The 19671-nt window shown below is 40.2% G+C and overlaps 2 protein-coding genes across 2 annotated transcripts; one reads left to right on the top strand and one right to left on the bottom strand.

Moving 5' to 3' along the window:
• RAG2 (recombination activating 2) lies at window positions 1–1608 on the top strand. Its single transcript, XM_062495786.1, has one exon. The coding sequence runs from the start codon at window positions 1–3 to the stop codon at window positions 1606–1608; it is 1608 nt and encodes a 535-aa protein (XP_062351770.1).
• An 8031-nt stretch (window positions 1609–9639) lies between these two features.
• On the bottom strand, window positions 9640–12732 carry RAG1 (recombination activating 1). Its single transcript, XM_062495360.1, has one exon. It carries the CDS (start codon window positions 12730–12732, stop codon window positions 9640–9642), a length of 3093 nt encoding a protein of 1030 aa, XP_062351344.1.
• Between the last annotated feature and the right edge of the window lie 6939 nt (window positions 12733–19671).

The raw sequence follows: 19671 nt of genomic DNA, 5'->3' as shown, positions 1-19671 counted from the left end.
ATGGCACAATCAATGGACAAAATGTCGCTGCAGATGGTATCCACCGTCAATAACTCATCCTTGCTTCAGCCGGGCTTCTCTCTCCTGAATTTTGATGAACATGTTTTCTTTTTTGGTCAGAAAGGATGGCCAAAGAGATCCTGCCCCACTGGTGTTTTCCTCCTCGATATAAAGCAGAATGAGCTCAAAATGAAACCTGCCTTCTTCTCTAAAGACTCGTGTTACCTTCCCCCTCTTCGCTACCCTGCTCTGTGCACACTCAGAAGCGATGCAAGGGCTGATGAGTACCAGTACATCATCCATGGTGGTAAAACACCTAACAATGACCTTTCTGATAAGATTTACTTTATGAGTCTGATAAACAAAACTAACAAGAAAATGACATTCCAATGCATTGAGAAAGACCTGGGTGGAGATGTCCCTGAAGCTAGATATGGGCATACAATTAATGTAGTTCATAGCCGGGGGAAAAGCGTGAGTGTTCTGTTTGGAGGGAGGTCATATACTCCTCTTGCACAAAGAACCACTGAAAACTGGAACAGTGTAGTTGACTGCTTGCCATCTGTGTTTCTCATTGATTTTGAGTTTGGATGCTGTACATCATACATACTTCCAGAGCTTCAAGATGGACTTTCTTTCCACGTTTCAATTGCCAGAGGTGATACAATCTACATTCTTGGAGGCCACTCGCTTCAAAATAACACCAGGTCCCCCAACTTGTACAAGCTAAAAATTGATCTACCCCTGGGCAGCCCAGCTGTAACCTGCACCATCCTGCCAGGGGGAATATCAGTGTCAAGTGCTATAGTGACCCAGATCAGTGACACTGAGTTTGTCCTTGTTGGTGGCTACCACTCAGACAGCCAGAAACGGCTGGCGTGTAACACCATAGTTCTGGAGGATAGTAAGATAGAGATTGTTGAAAATGTGAGCCCAGAGTGGACACCAGATATTAAACACTGCAGAATGTGGTTTGGCTGTGATATGGGTAAAGGGTCTGTTTTGCTGGGCATTCCAGGGGCCAACAAACAAATAATCCCAGATGCAAACTACTTCTACATTTTGAGATGCAAAGGGGCAGAAGAGGACAAGGAAGAAGAATTGATAACGCAAATTTGCAGTCAGACATCAAGTGAAGACCCTGGAGACTCCACTCCATTTGAAGATTCGGAGGAGTTTTGCTTTAGTGCTGAAGCCAATAGCTTTGATGCAGACAATGCTGATACTTACAATGAAGATGATGAAGAAGATGAATCAGAAACAGGCTACTGGATCACCTGCTGTGCCAGTTGCAGTATTGACATTAACACCTGGGTCCCTTTCTATTCGACAGAACTCAACAAGCCTGCAATGATCCTATGTTCCAGTGGGGCTGGCCACTGGGTCCATGCACAGTGTATGGATCTCTCAGAGACCATGCTTCTACGTCTCTCAGAAGCAAATGTCAAGTACTTCTGCAACAAGCATGTTGACCTTAACAAAGGGCTACAAACTCCCCAAAAGCTGATGTGCCTGAAAAAGCCACCCATGAAACCATTGCGCAAAAAGAAAACCATGAAGTTATCAACATCAACGAAGAAGTCCTTTCTTCGGAGGCTGTTTGAATAGATTTACACTGCTGATTTGTATTTACCTGGGATGAAGTGAAATCACAGGTAAAGGTGACATGGTTGAAGCAAAGTGGGTTATTGGAGCTTGAAGGGATTTTCTTATTTTCAATGGTTTTGTTAAATTTCAAAGCACATTAATTTTTTCTGTCTCTAATGTGTATTTTTGTAATACCCAGACAAGACTCTCATCCTAGAGGGCGCTGTGCAAACACACAGGCAGCCAAGCTGTGTGCTGAATTTTATGCTATAACTCACTCCCATTCAGTTTAATGGAACTGCTGGTAGGATAAGAAATTATCCAGTGTAGTCAGTGCTGTTACCATCTGTGCATTAGGAACATTATAGTGCCCGTTTTAACTTTTTATCTTAGTCAGTAGTTCTAGAAATATTTGACCTAATTTATAGCCAAATTACTCCAGTTTTGTTGGTGTAATGAAATAAAATGAGACTAATTACTCTGGTTTTAACCAAAAGTTAAAGTCCCTTGTGTCAGAAATAATGAAATATTTAAATACTGAGGGTCAGTTTTCTTCAGGGACTTCCATTATGGAAAGCTTACATATGGAGCATTTCATTCTGGGTAATTAATTTTTGGTTTTGAGAGTTATGGAGTGATTATATGTCAGTTTTGGCTACAGTTGTGGAATATAATCTCACAGTAAAAATTAAATTGCTTTTTTTTAACTACTATGATCATCAACTGCTTTGTGTTTGTATTTTTAAAGATTTAGTAAGATAATAAAGTTTATAATAAAATTGGCTGTGTTTTTTCATGCATTCATGGGTAAATCAAATACTTTAAATCCCAGAGTTTACAAACAGACAGCACGTATGCTTGGGAGGTCCATATGAGGCCAGATAAGAGGTCTAGCTTCACAGCCACTCCATGCTGTGAGCTCCCACTGACTTCAGAAGAAATTCCTTCTGATGAACAGGAGTTTTATCGTTTACTCCAGGTCCTCCACTACCCATTTCTTTCTCTGCTTTCCCAGGGTGACTGTGTAGACTGTGAAAGCTTAGAAGTGCAAACTGTAGCTCAAAGTGATTCATTGAGCCAGCGGAGCATTTTGAGGGTAGAAACAAATGCAGTTGGCTGCTCAAAACATGAGGAGAAGATTGGATTCAGATTGAAAAGGACATTGTCAAGGTTGAATAGCCCAAGAGTTTACTAAGATTTTTGTGGATTCTTTTATTGGCTATTTGTGAAGCCTCATCATTCTTGACTTTATTTTTTATTTTTGTTACTGCTCTAAACATCTTTTCAGAAAATCAATACCAACAGCTCAACATTTGTGAGCCAACAATAATAGCTCAGTATTCACAGTCCAACTCTCATGCTGGATCCCTGAATAAAAAAGGAAAAGAGGAGCAGCTGTCAGCTATTTGATCACTATGTGCAGACCCTGAGCAGCCACTCCTTTACAAAGCAGTGTGTGGAGCACAGTATTCCTGTCAACACAGATGTGTCTGCACAGTACTCCCCTTAAAACCTTACCTCCCCAAGTCAACAGCAAAGAAAAGTAAAGGGCAACCATACGAAGTTTCCATTTACAAACTTTGCATGTGCCGAGGGATCTTGAAGATTGGATTGAGTTTCTAAAGGGGAAGTACATCACCCTGACTCCCCTCTCTACAGCCTGATATGGGTATAAATTCATACATTTGAATGCCAGCTTCCCATTTCCTTTGTAATTTTACTTTGTGTAAGCTCAGAGTATACAGTGCTGTGTATTTCCAAGGATTAAGTTAATATCATGGTCATGAAAAGTCCCTTCAAACTGATGAAATTCAGTAGTCAATGTCCCCTTCTGTAGGTTAGTCATAGGTCTTAGAGAGCTGAATTATCATTAAAATAGATCTTCATTATTCACTTATTTGTATCAATCAAAAAGGTCCACACCTACATTAAAACCACATCATCTCAACACCAACAAAAAGGGACAATATACTCACACAACAAAATTATACCCCTTGCCACTTTGCCATTTTACAAGAACAAAGGACTTCCCACAATTATTGGGCTCCCCATAATTATTGAATTTCCTGGCAATATCCAGTATGAGTTTTTTGCCTGTTACCTCTTTCAGTTACTGCCAGTATCTCAAGTTCCTTGGACACAGCACACTGTATGACAAATTTGTCTGCTGGTACAGACATACAAAAGGATGAAAATATTTGGTAATAGGAAAGCTCAACACTGGCCTAGCAGAAGTGACATGTAGCCTGAGATAAAGCCTTGTAGTTCAGGCACTGGTGGTGTGGTTGCTGCATGTTGGGAGCAACTCTGAATTTCCAGAGCTGACTCCTGCAGCTGCGGTGACTCCCTGAATCCCTGGGAGCTAAGAACAGCTGCTCAGCCTGTGGTAAGCACACACTGTGACCCCTTCCACTTCCTACCTGAGCTGTTGTTCTTTACTTAACACTGTGCTATGGAAAAAGCAATTCACAGTCAGACTTTATATTGTACCTCATTGGGCCCATAACATAAGTGTATTGTATATTTGAGCTGTGGTTTATTTAAATGTGTGGTTTATTAGAGTAGGAGGGGAAAATTGCTTGGTTAAACATGTTCCAGCTTCACAGTGAAAGGCTGTACAAGCAGGATGAAATCACATCTCAGAGACTGTACCTACTGCAGGAAAAAGAAGTTGTAAGTAAAATAGAAAATATTTGAAAGGACTTGAACATAAAGAGATATACAACCTTCAGCCTGTAAAGAAGACACTTGACATAGCATTCAAGACTGCAGAAAGTAGCTAATTTTCTGAGTCATGTACTTCAAAAGCATTCATTGTCTTCAAAACCAGCTAATCAATACAAGATGTTTCTTGCTCAGGCAGGTTAGAATTAACAGGTAAAATGAAGTAGATTTAAGTGCAAAAGTAAATCTCTGTTGTATCTGCATTCAGTTGACCTCTGTGTTTTGTAACCACAGTAAGCAGCATCCCGGTTCCCAGATATATTTTAGTAACACTCTACTGCTATTATCAGCTTCTATGAGAAGAATATATGGATTTTACTGCTATTGAAAGGTGCTTGGACCTTGAAGTACCTGATTAATTTACAGGAAAAGCACAGCACAAACTTTACTGGTAGCACTAAAGCATGTGCTGTAGTTCAGAATGACTCATTGCACCAATAGACCATTGAAAGGAGTGGAAATAATGCAAGTGGGAGCCCAAAGCAGAATAAAAATATTGAATTCAGATTGAAAAGGAATTTTTTAAGTTATTTACTCTAGGACTCTATGTATTAAAGACAGAAGGATTGACTGACTTCATTTTCATGATTGGTGGCTATAGCTCCCTCCATATTTGATTTCCTACTCTATTCCATTTCAAACAAGACTAACTTTGGGGAAAGGCATGAGCTTTTGAAAGTCAGACTCCAGTTTGTTGTCTCTGCTTTGAAAACTGTGCAACTCGAGCCAAATTTTATTTTGGAAAGAAAGCAAGATGAAAACCTTATAAACTGTCCAGTTTCTCAATGCATAAGCATGTACAGGAAGAACAGGGCACTGGACATTGCACAGATGTGCAGGACCTCCTTTGTAGAGGTGGTAGTTACTCATCTACTTGCTCAGAATGCCCATCGCCAGGGGAAGAGTATTAAAAATGCACATCTCTCCTGATGTTTCTAGAAAAGCCACTGATTAAATGCCCTCTAATGTGTCTTTTTGTATCATGGACAATATTAAGCTTGTTGAAAAAGTACAAAAGATCCCTAAACACTTAAGGAAACACTTAGTAGTTGCAGCTGGTCAGCTGCTTGACAATTACATCATATTCAGTCCCCTAAAGCAGTACTCTCTAAAGCTGTGACAGGCCTCATTATTCTGCATCTTATCCCCACGGGAGCAAAATTCAGGAAAGTAAAATTCAGTCAGTTATTACAGATTTAGGAGTAAAAGAGTTATAGCATCCTAATTTACCAGAAAACTGTCTGAGGCTTAGGTTTCTGCTTTATAGGGGCTCGTTTTTTTTTTCCATCCAACTAAATTTTTACTTGAGGTCAGATAGAAAAGCTAAGTTGGTCATATAAAATACAGATATCAGATGTCTGGTTATCTGATTACACAGGAAATCAGGTAGCTTAATTTGCTTTATCATTACTTCCATTGAAACTTCTTGGTTTATGAAAATCTTTTAGCCTGTAGATATCATTGTATGGAAGTCAGAAAGTTTTTTCTGAAGTAGAATAAAGCTAAGCTACAAATAATGGACTGAAAGGTATATTGGAACTAATCTTTACAGCTTAACCTCTAGTGAGGAGCCAAACTTTGATGCAAAAGACACTTAATGTATTAGTGTGGTGATAACAGTGCAAGGCTGATTTTACATAAAATCTGGGATGGTATTTGTAAATGAACCAAAATGCATTTACATACTAAATAAAACTGGTTTTATATCAGTTTAGTGTTCTGTCAAAAAGTTGCTTGTGAGGAAGGGTGCTGAAAGGACTGCTGAGATTCAGAGAGTAATCTTCATTTGTGTTAATTTAGTGACTTCCAGAACAGGGCTGGAATCACAGCTGCCTCTGGGTATTAAAACAGCCTAACTGTGAAAAGAATCCACAATTTAAATGAAAACTAAGACTAGGAACTTATGTGCATAGCTGAAAAACGGTAAGGAATAAAAAGTCAGAAACTTCAATATTTATAAGACCTTTATTTTAAACTGGTTTAATGAAATAAGAAACTGTACTACAGTAAGAAAAAGTAAAATTATGAAGCCGTGCAGTAAAATAAAGCAAATAACTCAGTGTAGTCAGAAATTAGGATCCAGTAAATATCTAGGCTTTGTTTCTGAACTACCTGACTGAAAATCAAAGCTGATTTGTTTAAAGACAATAGAATTCTTCCTGTGAGGAAGAAAAAACACGTGATAGCAGAATCGTGGCAATTCACAGTACAAAACGCAAGAATATAACAAAATAAAACAAAACTAAACAAAATAAGATACACAATGAAAACTACAGTCAGTACAATTTCAGAACAAGGTGATATTTACTGAATTACTGAAGGATTTTTACCAGTTATTAATGTAAAAAAAGAGAATGTGAAGGTTTGAAAGAGTACCATGAATAGAAGTCTCTCCATGTTTCTAAAGCCTCTTAAAAGTCAGAAAGCTTAACAACAGGCTGCATAACCACATGTTGTACCTGTCTGCAGTCAGGATTTGTTTGCCTTCCACATGGTGGTGTGCATGCAGCATTGTTATTTCAGCTCTGTTTACAAAAGCTTCACTTGCAGGTACCTACCCTTTCAGTGTATGTTCTAATGAGGTCAAAATTCTCAACTGATTTACAGAAAGATGTCAACAATGGGGAAATAGAAGATTAAACTAGATTCAAGTCTCAAAATACAAAAAAGGAAAAGAAATAGTCGTACCTCTCTGTGTCAGCTATTCTGCCCAGAGCTGGTAGAGAGTGAAATGTGACTTTATAGCTTAAAATATCTCACAAAAGAATACTGCTACACAGCACTGCGTTCCTGTATCCCCACTCACATTTTGTTCACTTTGATGAGTTACCCCAGGATGCAAGGCTTGTCTTAAGAAAACATAATACAAGGACCAAACTCACTCAGTCCTTTCAAAGACAGTGAGGCCAATCACTTGCTGTTCTATTGGAAGTCTGCTTAATTGAGTTTGGAATTTGACAATGTCTCGGTTAGTCACTGAAATTACACATGCAAAATTAACAAAGTCTGGTCCCTCACTCCATGACACAATGCATTGCAATGGATGAGTTTGGATTGCTTGAAACTCACTCTTGGTCAAAAGGCAATGAAAACTATTTATACCACTTAAATCGAGTGAAAATCACCATGAGATGAGTCAAGACTATTAAACAAACCCCTAATTCATTCAAGCACACTCAAGGACACAACATAAGATAAAACAGCTGTTCCAAATACAGAGAAAAAAAAAGTATGCAACTATTTGTGTAATGACATATATACTGTCCAAATATGAAAACTATATCTGCAAAACTATAGCTTCTAGAGAATGTTCTTTTATACCTCCTATTTATACTTCCTAGGAAATAGCTCTATTTATGGTCTGCATTTATTGGTAAAGAACAATACTTATTTAAAAATAGTTTTTATGCTATATAGGAAATACTTGTTTTCAAAGAATTTTTTTTAAAAAATTAATCTAGAAATGAACTCTCTGTAAGTGCAGATATACATGACACACCATACAGAAAATGCTGTAACCTTCATGACTGCTTAGAAAAAAAGACATTATTTCCAACTGCAGATTTTTAACACTGTGTTGTATTATGTTTAGAGAAATTATGTTAAACTTAAATCCTAAATTACAGACTATTTTAAAAGTAATTATTTAATTATTTGAAACCAAAAGAAAGGCATAATTAGAATAACATTATTTTTACTAATTAGTAGCTCTTAATTCTATTTTTAATTGTTCATAAATGGTAAATGCCAGATGCTTAAAAATACAGTAAACAACATGAATAATATACTACAAAAGAAACCTCAGACCATTAATTCTTTTAAAATCATTGTTCACGTACACTCAGAAACCAACTTCTGCCACATCAAAATGGAAAAAAAAAAAAAGTGGATTCTTTTAGATCCGTGCTTTGATTGTTTCCGCATTTAATCTTGTTTCAGAAACATTACTCCAAACATAGTAACACCCTTGCCACAGATGCAGATCTGAAAGGTGGAATGATTTGAGGGCATCTCAGGTACTTGAGTATGTTTCATGAATATGTCAGTGAATTAAAGTCATAATTTTATGAATTATGAATATACTAAGTATCAAATCAGAAAGACAATTACCAACTAAACACAGCTGTAATAGTGAAAAATATGACATGCAGAAATTTCAAGAGAGTTTATTGCTTTTTAACTAGTTGTGTAAGCAACTATCTTTGAGGTTAATAAATATTATCCTCCTACAGATTTGGCAAGTGAGGCTGTACACGTGGTATATGCCAGGTAAGAAAAGGTACAGTATCAGATATGGCTGGAGTTATGGAGCAGCAGTCAGGGAAATATCCTACTGGCACGTATCTGATCAGGGTAATAACCATCTCCTGAGAAATGGGACTGCTGTGACTAAACTCACCTGGTGAAACTGTGCACCTCCTGGTATTAATAAGGATTTACTGGTGACTTCAGTGAGGCCAGGAATTCATTCAATAAAACTGTACTAACATAAATTATACTATATACTGAAGTTACCATAGAAATCTAAAATGCTCATGAAGCAACGAGCTACACAGCAGAGCCTGAATGTACTTTATACAATGAGATAACCACAAGGTACTGACTGTAAATCCTGATTTAGGAGCACAAGTTTGCCTTTCAGAGTAAACAGGCTATGATCAAAATATCTTTCAAAAACTTCATCTACCTTTCCTATATCTTCATATAGTAAATTAGCATGATGATACTATCATCTGCTCCTAAGCAGTACTACAATATGCATGTTAAATAATATTTCTAGACTATGCGACATCAAAGTTTGCATCTTTAGTATTTTCTACAAAAATAACTGAACTTTATCCCAAAACAATTATCCAGCTGTCTCACTGACAAATTTTTTACTTGTAAAACCCAAAGAACCATCAAGAAAATAATCAAGCCCTCTTAAAAAGTAAATAGCAACAAAAAAGTCACCAAAATTCAAACAGCAATGCTCCTTTTCAGCAACTGTCACAACTCTCCACAATTATATTCCCTCCCAACAAAAACTTGCTATTAAACCTTGTTTACTTTGATTTTATCCCTTAGAAACAACATGACCAGAACAAAACAAAGACCCTTCTTCGCAATTTTTTTCTGCTTTCATATCATATAACAACTGGTAAATGCACCAGTGCATTGCCTCTTGGAAATGCCCAACACACACGGTGTTTATTAAATGAATTCCTCTTAACACCTTGAGAGGGAGTGTAAATTTCTGGCTTCTCTGTACCTCTAGAGGCTTGAAGAAGAATCTGACTCCTTGCAGGGAGATACCATCACAAACCCTACACCAAAGGTGCTGTACATTTAAAGCTCTTCTGAATCATTGCTTTCCAAGACCTCCAATGGCAAGGAGTCACCTAAACTACTCCCTGAATCAATGGTGAAGCTTTGGCTTTTTAATGTTTTATGAGCATTCATGAACTTCTGGAGGTACTTGGAGGTATATAGCCAGTGGTGCTTCAAGACATCCTCCATCTCATAGACTTTGGACTGCCTGGCATTCATTTTTCGGAACCTCCTAAACAGTTTGTTTCCAGACTCATTTCCTTCACTTGCCCAGGCCCCAATGGACCCATCTCTTTCAATGATTTCAGGAACATGAGCAAGTGTTTTGTGGAAATAATTTGTAATCTTGCCCTCATATCTGTACTTGAACTTTGTAGATAAGAGCTCTGCAAAACGCTGTGAATTGTAGCTATACTGGCACAGCAGTTCTGGGCACTCCTTGGCAGGGCATGAGGATCGCCACACTGGCTTCATCTTCAGATAAAGGTCCATTAGTTCTTTTAGAGCTTCATGCCTTTCCTCACACGTTATTAATTCACATACTGCTTCTACAGTCTCTTTGGACATGAGCTTTCTAGCAAAATTTCCACTCATCTTCAACATAGGCTTCAAGTTCATCTTCTTCCTGAGGTGCTTGTCAAGAGTCAACTGCCACCTCTTCCTCTCCTCCTTAGACACATCAGGATTCTTGTAAAGTTCACCAATCTCCATCTGGAAGATCCTGTAGAATTCTGTTGCATTGCCAATGTCACAGTGCAATGCATCTATGGAGGGAACAGTCTCAATAAAAGGTTTGGCTGAAACCCCCTTCACTCTGTCACGGAGCTCATCAACAGACTCATGATATGGGTTGGACCTCCATATTTCGTATCGCTCCAGATTTTCAGCATGGCTCCTGGTTATGGAGTGGAAGACCAGATTCTGGGATGCCTCCCAGCGGGTAGCATCACACAGGGTACAAATGTAAGTGGAACCTGAGGCCTCCAGCCCTTCTACTTCCCGCACGAGTTTCTCATCATATCCTGTTCCTCTAAAGACGAACCGAAATGTTCTCAGGATGCCTCCCATTTCAAGCAGCAGTTCACTGTTTTTCATAGCCTCTCTTTCTGCTATGAGGGGGCTCAGGATTGCTGTCAGAGTTTCATGATCTGATTCATCAGCCAGCATAAGGCACAAAGGCTTACAGCACAACTCTGAATTGGGCTTTACTTCCTCAAAGATCCTCTTGCTTTCATTACCATGTGCTACAGAAATGTTCATGACTGTGAAAGAAAAGCGAACAGCCTTCTCTGGGACAGCAGGCCCACTTCCGTGCTTCTCACTGACATCTCCCATTCCATCACAGGACTCTTTTATTACCACAGTGAAGGGGCCGTTCAAATAGTCATCCAGGTTTTTTGCTTTCATGCCTTCCAAGATCTCCTCCTCCATGTCCTTTAAGGCACAAACCAGAGCTGCATCATATCGGAATCTCTTTGCAATTGTGTCTACTGGGTAATCATCAATTGACAGTGGCAGTCCTGATAGTCCGTCTATAATTCCCACTTCTGTGTTAGTGGATACGTTTTTCAGGGGAGGATTCCACTCAAATGGGTGATAGCCTGGTAGGAGGGCTTTCTCAGCAGTGCGAAGAGCATGCAAAGGCTGGAAGATCTGCCTCCCACTGACAGCTTTTACTGTTCTGTACATTTTATGATACTGACTACAGCTGAGAAACGTGTTGATTCGGATGGCCAGACAGACAGCAGGATGAAGTCCAGATCCCCTCCCTTGCATTATAGCCTCCAGTTCATCTGCTTGTTTGTGTTCATTTTTTGCTCTCAAAGCTAGCAGGAACAAAGTCATGCATACAGCTTTTATATCACCGCCCTCTTCTTTCTCAGCAAAAGCCTTGACTTGACGTTTCAGTTCCCTCAGACGATGTTTCTGAGCTCTCCTCGTCAGAGACAGAAGGTGCTGCCTCGGTCGGCCACCTTTATTTATGTAGCTATGGAGCTCTCTGTCTTTCATCTCCTTGTGGCCAGAGAGGTGTTGGCCATACTTTCCATGCAAGATCTCTTCATCACATTCCTTTACAGGGCATCTTATACTCAGGTTATCAAGGATGTTCAGGAAGGATTTCACTGGGGTTACCAGATCAGTAGGAAAGCAAGGATACCAGCAGGAGGGGCAATAGCTGCCCATAACCCTGATACATTTAAAGATGCAAGTTCTGCAAAACAAGTGTCTGCATGTTGTTTCCACTGGATCTGCCAAAATATGATCACAAATCTGGCAAGAAATGGATTTAATGAAATCTAGTGGGTAGTCAACTGCAAGCAGCTTAGTGCTCAGATGTATATCCTTGCAATTGACAATCTCTTTCATTAAATTTTTGTTGTTTATCTGTGCTTGATTCTTTACACCTCTTTTTAGCTGAGCATGTTCCTCAGTGGTTTTGACACGTTTGCCACGTTGTACACTTGGGGTCTGGCTTTTTCTCTTGACTCCCCTTCTGGTAGTATGGCACACATCACAGTTTGGGGAATGGGGTTGCCACTCCATAGTGCTGTTTCTAGGAAAATACACTTCACATAGAGTATTACTGAATTTTCTATGTATAATGCTCCAACAGTTGTGACAAAATCGAGTGGGATGAATAGTATCAACATCCCCTCGCACATCAATCTTGAAAACCTTAGCAATAAGATCTGGCCAAGAGGTTGCTGTTTTTTCTTTCTTTCTCAGAAGACTCAGAGTTTCATCATCCACTGGCCCATGCACTGGGTATGTTTTCTTGTAGCAATCAGTTTTAAATGAAATTCCACAGATGCGGCAGAGTTGCTTCAAATTGTTCTGATGAGATATATTGTCTTGTGATTTCATGGCATGGGCATCTTCCTCAAGTGCCTGCCTATTGCCCATTAACTCTGTCTTTTCTCCATTTGGCACTGCTTCATCTTTATGCAGAAAGAATTCTTTGTTTGAAGAAACAGCCTTTTCTGCCTGATCTTTGTTTATGTGCTGGCTGTCATCAGAGGGTGTCTTTTCAAACGATCGCAATTTAAAAAGCTTGAATTTCCATTCAGAAAATTTTGTATATGTATGCTGAAGTTCTTCAGGTAGGTCCATTTGTGATGCTACCAGCATCTGCAACCTCACAGATACCAGATCACCTGAGAAATAAAAAGATGTATGTTAGCATATTTTCTGAAATTAATAATAAGTCATGATTTTTAATAGAACAGTTCTAATCACTTTAACAAAGAAATATTTTGAAAGTCATTACTCATCCAAGACATCTACTGAACTGACAGACCCAGAAAAGGCTGTCCACTCAATATGTGAGATGAATTCCCAAATTTATTTTGACTTTGATCCTGAGGCATCACATGTCTACTTGATCACCTGTGCACCTTACATGAAGCCATTAGTCATTCTGTTGTAAACATCCAAATCTGCCCCTTCCTTCTTTTGCTTGACGGCGCTTACCAAAAGTAAAGCTACTATAGACAACAGCATTACATTCTGAAAGTTGGTAATTTTTTTAATGTGAAACTGAACTCAATTGGTGTCTGAGGGTAGAATTTTGTGTGTTCATGCTATATTATCTAAATCAGCAAACCCACTGCTCTCATGTTTCTTGTTAGTTCTGAACTTGGTCAGAAGTGTTTCATACATGGCGTTCCACATGGGCAGAGCAGCACATACCACTCAATCCCAGTGTAGACTTTATTCAGGCCCCAGTTTTGTAAGGTACTTTAGCATGTGCTTAATAAGTACAAGTAGCTCCATTAAAGCAGGAGGAGTGTGTCCTCTGTTGATGCAAAGCACTACAGTTCCCTGAACTCCAAAGGGGATACAGCAAGGCAAAGCGGCTTCATTTTCCATCATGAGAGAATATTCATGCATTGTACATTAGTTGTTCATTTAAGTACCTTGCTGAGATCTCTCTGTAAGGATTACTGGTACTGGAAATCTGAAAATGTCTGTGTAAATTTGACCCTAAGTTTAGCTTTCATAGAGGTGCAGCTAAAAGTAATATCAACGTGGTTTCCATGGAAATATGGTGTGTATAAAATTAAATACAAGACTTTCACCTCAAACATGGAAAGTTTTTTGCTACTGCATCAGGAACAGAAAATAAAATTGCATAGAAACAACAAAAGTGATTAAACCTATTTTTCATAACCTGGCTATGAGAAATGCACAAGGTAAACAAACTGTACAGAGTTATGTTTTCTGACTTATTTTGGTTTTACTGCTCTGGTTGTTGTGAGTACTAAAAACGAGGAAGACTGTACCTTAAGACAATGCACGAGAACTAGAAATTACATACCTGAGATTTCTTTTACTGATTTTATCATCACTTAGTAATGCACATAACTTGCTAGAAATCTCAGTTTGGTGTCTTTTCAGAAGGTGTCCTTCATTAAGTAGTACATCCAAGTCATGGTCCAAAGTGATTATACCCAGGGTTTCTGAGATTATTTAATCTATAACATTTCAATAAGACATCATTTCAGTAGCCCTTCAGAGTCTGTTGGGAAAGGACTGCATGCATTAATTAAGTTCCACATGCAGAATGACATATGTCTGATGAACTCTTTCCTGAAGAGCTGAGTTTCACTTTTACAATCATTCATTAGGTTTGACCACTAAAATTTAGGTTAGTTTTCTTCCCAGCTTCTCTTCACTCCATCCCACTGAGAGCAAGATGCCCATACCACTGTCCCCATCTGCCCACAGCTGCCTATACTCCCAAATATCTGTGTCTGCACTGCAATCCCCTGCTGTCCATTGCTGATCCAGCCTGGCAACGAGCGTGCTTGTATTCTGCTGTTCACAGATCTGTGAGGTGCAGCTGTGCACAGATGTATTCAGAGCATTTCTACTGTCTCACTTTCTTGTCTGCATCTTGTGACAGACTAGGTGAAATTTATGCTATGGGCAGAAACCCATTTCCCGTGAATCATTCTCTGTTCCTAACACCTGCAGAGTAATTGAATACCTCGTTGCCCTATACTGCCCACAGATCCTTCTTCTACAGAGCACCCTATGCAATTTTGTGTAATTTCATCATCACCAGCAGCACCTTCAGAATCTCTTACACCATGAGTAATGCCTCTTCAGGACGATATTGAAGTCATTGTAAAGAAACAGCCAGCACGGAGTACATTTAATGCAAAATACTTAATATTTTCTCTGCTCTTCTGACCCTTTGAGTAAGGGCCACTGCAATACCCATACTCATCCCCAAAGCCATGACCTGACTCTTGCTACTAGTCACCAGCTCAAATGAATCAGACAGGGTTTTACCCATGCTAAAAGAAAGTTCAAGCAGTTTTTCCTTTTCCTCTTTCATTGAACATGTCCTGCAATAAATGAATGACATAGACATCCTCTCAGGTTATCAGAGCTTCACCTTCTGCAGTAGTTAATTGTTGCCAACAGGCTACTTATCAAATGCTTTTGAATTGTCTAGCTCCCAGGCAGTGGAGATTACAGCAGCTCTCTCAGGAGAGCAAGAAATATTCCCAGTGCTAGGAATTTCTTGCTACTCATGCAAAATGTGCCTGTGTTCTGCTATTCTAGTTGGGGGTCACACTGAACAATCTTTTTTCAACCTTGCCTATCCTGCTCAGATTCTTACAGAGGGAACCCCAGGCATGAATCTCCAGCAATGGTTATTTAATCAGCTCAAACTGTTCTGTTCAGTATTGCCTCTTTTTCTCTTGAAAAGGGAAAAGAAATGCCTTTTTCCCCCAGATCACAGTATTTCATAGACTTCTGAAGACAAGCAAGATTGCAATACTTTCATTCACATCAAGGAAGATTTCGCTTTTAAAAAGTCTCACCAAAATGAACAGAGCAACCTCTGAAGTGAGGAAGCACATATAAAATTATTGACCTGCCCATTAAACCAGGACAAGGAACCAACACTGGGATGTCCTACAAGCATCTGGGATGCTGTCATTAATACTGCTAGCCTACCTTCAGCTCGCTGTCAGTTTGTAGAGCTGCTGCTATGTCTACCCAGTTTCTTCCAAATGTCAAGCTTGTTTGCTGTCTCTCATGCATGCTCTCACTCTGTGTTCCCTCTGCCTTTTAAAGACACTGCAGTGCTGTTTATCTCACTTATCCCTCTCCCTCTGAGTTCCCTGTACAACAGTGGTGCTAACCACAGTTTATTTGAAGTGAACACAATACAGAACTCTCAAATCCAGGTGGCACCTGGCAATTTTTGAGGCTTAACCACAAAATTCATGTAAACAAGGTCGTCTTGTGTGAGACTCCTGGGCTCTGAGATAAGTATGCAGGCTCTCTCTGAGGAGCACCTGCACTGTTTTTTAAGACAAAGTTTGCATTTAGCTTTCTCCTTTATAGTTTCATAACTGGTTTCTTCACTGTTAACTCTCTGAGAGGAGACCCTAGTCTTGGTCAACATGATGTTCCACATCAAAGCTATTTCATTGAAGGTAAATGTCTCACTTCCCCAGCCAACCTTCTGCAGTTTGGGTTAATGACAACAGGGATCACAAAATGTCCGTGCTTCTGATACCAGTCTTTAATTTTCATTACCTCTTTAGTAGTGCGTATCTGGGGTCTTGAAGGCCTGGGCAGGCAGCACAAATCAACAATATAAAAGTTAGTTGCATAGTTATTGAGTAGATATTATACCAGTTATGGGTTATAGGTGACCACAAACAGTGGCCAGTAGAGTAGAGAAAGCCCAAGAAGAAAACCTATGCTTAATTTCCACAAAGCAACTCTCTCAAAAACTGACTCAAAGTGGGAAGATGCTGTCATATAACAGTACCCTGAAAGTTTTCAGTCTCCACACACATTGTGCATAAAATCTAGTCATCCATCATGCCCTTTGAAATATGAATGTAAGTTCATGCTCCAGAAGTAAGCAGAAAAGCTACATAAACACCCAGGTATTTCCCTTTTTCCAGGGATTTTGTAATCCTGCAGGACTCAAAATCCATTTCTGACTTGCACACTTTTCCCAGAGAAGGTGGCTGAGGGAGGCCACTGTGCTTACATTGCTCAGGATGTCCCAGGTAATGCATCTCTTAACTGACAGTGTCTGATGTCAGGCAGAAGAAGAATCAGAAAAAGTTGTAATACTTCATATTTGCTATAGCTAAAATAGATGAGAGTACTCACACTCTTTTATCTACTCTGATCTTACAACACTTTCAGTTCTTAGAATCATAGAAGCCTCTAGGTTGGAAAAGGCTCTTAAGATCATCAGGTCTAACCACAAACCTAACACAGTCGAGTCCACCACTAAATCTTTTCCCTAAGTGACATATCTGCATGTCTTTTACATATGCCCTTGGGATGGTGACTCAACAGCTTCTGTGGCCAGCTTGTTCCAATACTTTTCAACCCTTTTTGTGAAGAATTTTTTCCTAATATCCAATCTAAACCTCTCCTTGAGGCCATTTCCTCTTATCCTATCACTTGTTACTTGGGAAATAGCCTGGTCCTCGGTACAGTGTCCTTGTACCTCGGTACAATGTCCTTGAAAGGAAGACAGTTGTAGAGAGCAATAAGGTCTCCCCTGAGCCTCCTTTTCTCCAGGCTAAACAACCCCAGCTGCATCAGCTGCTCCTCACAAGACCTGTTTTGTAGACCCTTCACCAGTCTCATTACCCCAGCACTTCAATGTCTTTCTTGTAGTGAGAGGTCCAAAACTGAACACAGGATTCTAGGTCCAGCTTCACCAGTGCCCAGAACAGAGCAACACTCTGGTCCTGGTAGCCACACTGTTGCTGAAACAGGCCAGGTTACCACTGGCCTTCTTGGCCACCTGGGCATTGCTGGCTCATTTTGAGCTGACTGTCAACCAGAACCTCGAGGTCCTTTTCCAGCCATTCTGACTCAAGGTGCTCTTGTTAGATGATGTCTTGGAGAAGTGGTTAGTCCTGAGTCTTTGTGCCTCATAAGAGGCTAACAGCACCTGCTAACCAGTCTAAAGATTCATGCCCAAGCAAGTAATGTATGGAGAAAGGGAACAAAGTATTTATAGAATATGCAATGCATGGAGAAAGTAAAAGGGTTTAGAGACAAATGCTGATACCCTTGCTCAGATTCTGACACACACAAACCCCTAATATGAAATAAATCCCAATCCAAAACATCTGAATGGGAGTGTCAGGATGCCCTAGATGTCATTCCAGGCCAAGGCAGTGTGGGACAAGGATGTCATGGCTGAGGCATTTCTAGACATCTGAGAACATGAGATAGCTAGGGCCTGAGCTCACTACTCTGCTGTTTTGCCTGAACTTCCTAACAACCTACCTATTTTTACTATTCACTCCTTAGCACTTGGAGAGACCTTTTAAAAAAATATCAGATTGAGCTGCAATGCCAGATATCAATCAAAATCACTCTCTGCAGTCACAGACTGATTTCCTCTCTTATCTTGAAATGGCAGGCACAGTTCCCTGACAATATGCATTGTTAGGATGGAGAAATTTGAGGGTCTTTGAGAAGTTTAGCAGATCTCTGCCTCTGGGGTGCTTATTCAAAACTTCACCTGGGTAGCTGGCTGCCTGTCCCGTCCCCCTGGGTGCCTGAGTTCCCGGGCAAAACCACGCTGTGCAGGCATCAGCTTCCTTATCAAAGGAACCACATGGGCATACATAAGCCTAGTCAAGTGCTTTCCTTCCAAGTACACAGGAAATCACCTTGGAAAAGTATTGTCTCATAGGGATACACCAGGCAGCTAAAGATTTTAATTGATCTCAAATTGCTACAGCTTTGGGCGTGTTTTGTGTCAGTAAGAGAACAATTGCTGAAGTTTGAGCTGCGCAGACCCAGTCCTTGAAAATGTTTTCCCTTGTGCAGCTGGCACCACCGAGTGGAGAAAAGCATTTTTGCATTTGTTTTTGTTACAGCGTTGACATTAATATGTGATAATGGGCCTAAGCCTTACAGATTTGAAAACCCTTCTCAATAAAATAATTCATTTATTCTCAGAATAAAAACTCCAGATAAGTTCATTGAATTCTCAATTAAAATAGGTTGTACATCAGTGCCCTTGACACCTCACAGATTACAAAAAATAGTATTTTTCAGACATACAAAACCCTCCATCTAAGCATATCTGTTTTGCAAAGCAATTGATAAATTTCCTCGTTTATCAGCATGCATATGGAAGCAGCATGCACTATGTTCACCTGGCAGGAGAAAAAGGGTAGCTCAGAAATTCTGCCCGTTGTCCAGGAGCAGGTCCACAAAGTTTCAATTTATTTATTTGTCCTTAATGCTGTTATTTCTTTACTGTGATTCTTTGTAGCCCTATCTGATGGCCCAGCTATCTCTCTCCCCTAACTCTTTATCTTCCTGGCAGGTCCTAACAAAAAAAAATGTGAGTATGTTTTGGACACAAGCAGTGCTCTGGGGGGTGCATTAGGGTCTGGCATGGCCTTGGCTCGGGGAGCAGCGCCCTGCAGAGGGAGACTGGCACTCTAGCCATAGAACAATCCACTGATTTCCAGCTCCCAGGAAGCACGGCATGCAGACAGAAACACTGAAAATCACTGGGAAATTGTGGCCCCCAGCATCCCCCCCTCCTCCCAGCTTGCATCCCCCCAAACAGTGCGAACAGTTAGTTGGATTTAAATGTGTGGTAATCAGAGATTCTTGCCAAGAAGACTCCCTAATGCAACCAACCAAATTCCCCTCGTTCCTCATTCCTAAGGAAATGAAGCTACGCTCACAATGTCCCGGTATTTCACTTCCTTAAAATTGCCGGCTGTCCAAGCCCCGGGAGAGGTTCCTCTCCTGCGGGAGGCAGCGCACCCGGCTTGGGTTCCTGCGGGAGTCCCCACGGGACAGCTGGACAGGGCACGGGAGGTTGTTCCTCATAAGCGTTTGGGTTGCATTGGGAAATGGCTTTTTGGCGACTCCCAAGCGGTCAGCGCGCACACACAGACACACAGACACAGACACACAGACACACACAGACACAGACACACAGACACACACAGACACACAGACACACAGACACACAGACACACAGACACAGACACACAGACACACACAGACACAGAC

Source organism: Cinclus cinclus, chromosome 6 (assembly GCF_963662255.1).
Source record: "Cinclus cinclus chromosome 6, bCinCin1.1, whole genome shotgun sequence".
Lineage (NCBI taxonomy): Eukaryota > Metazoa > Chordata > Aves > Passeriformes > Cinclidae > Cinclus > Cinclus cinclus.
This window is presented reverse-complemented; position numbering and strand designations above follow the sequence as displayed.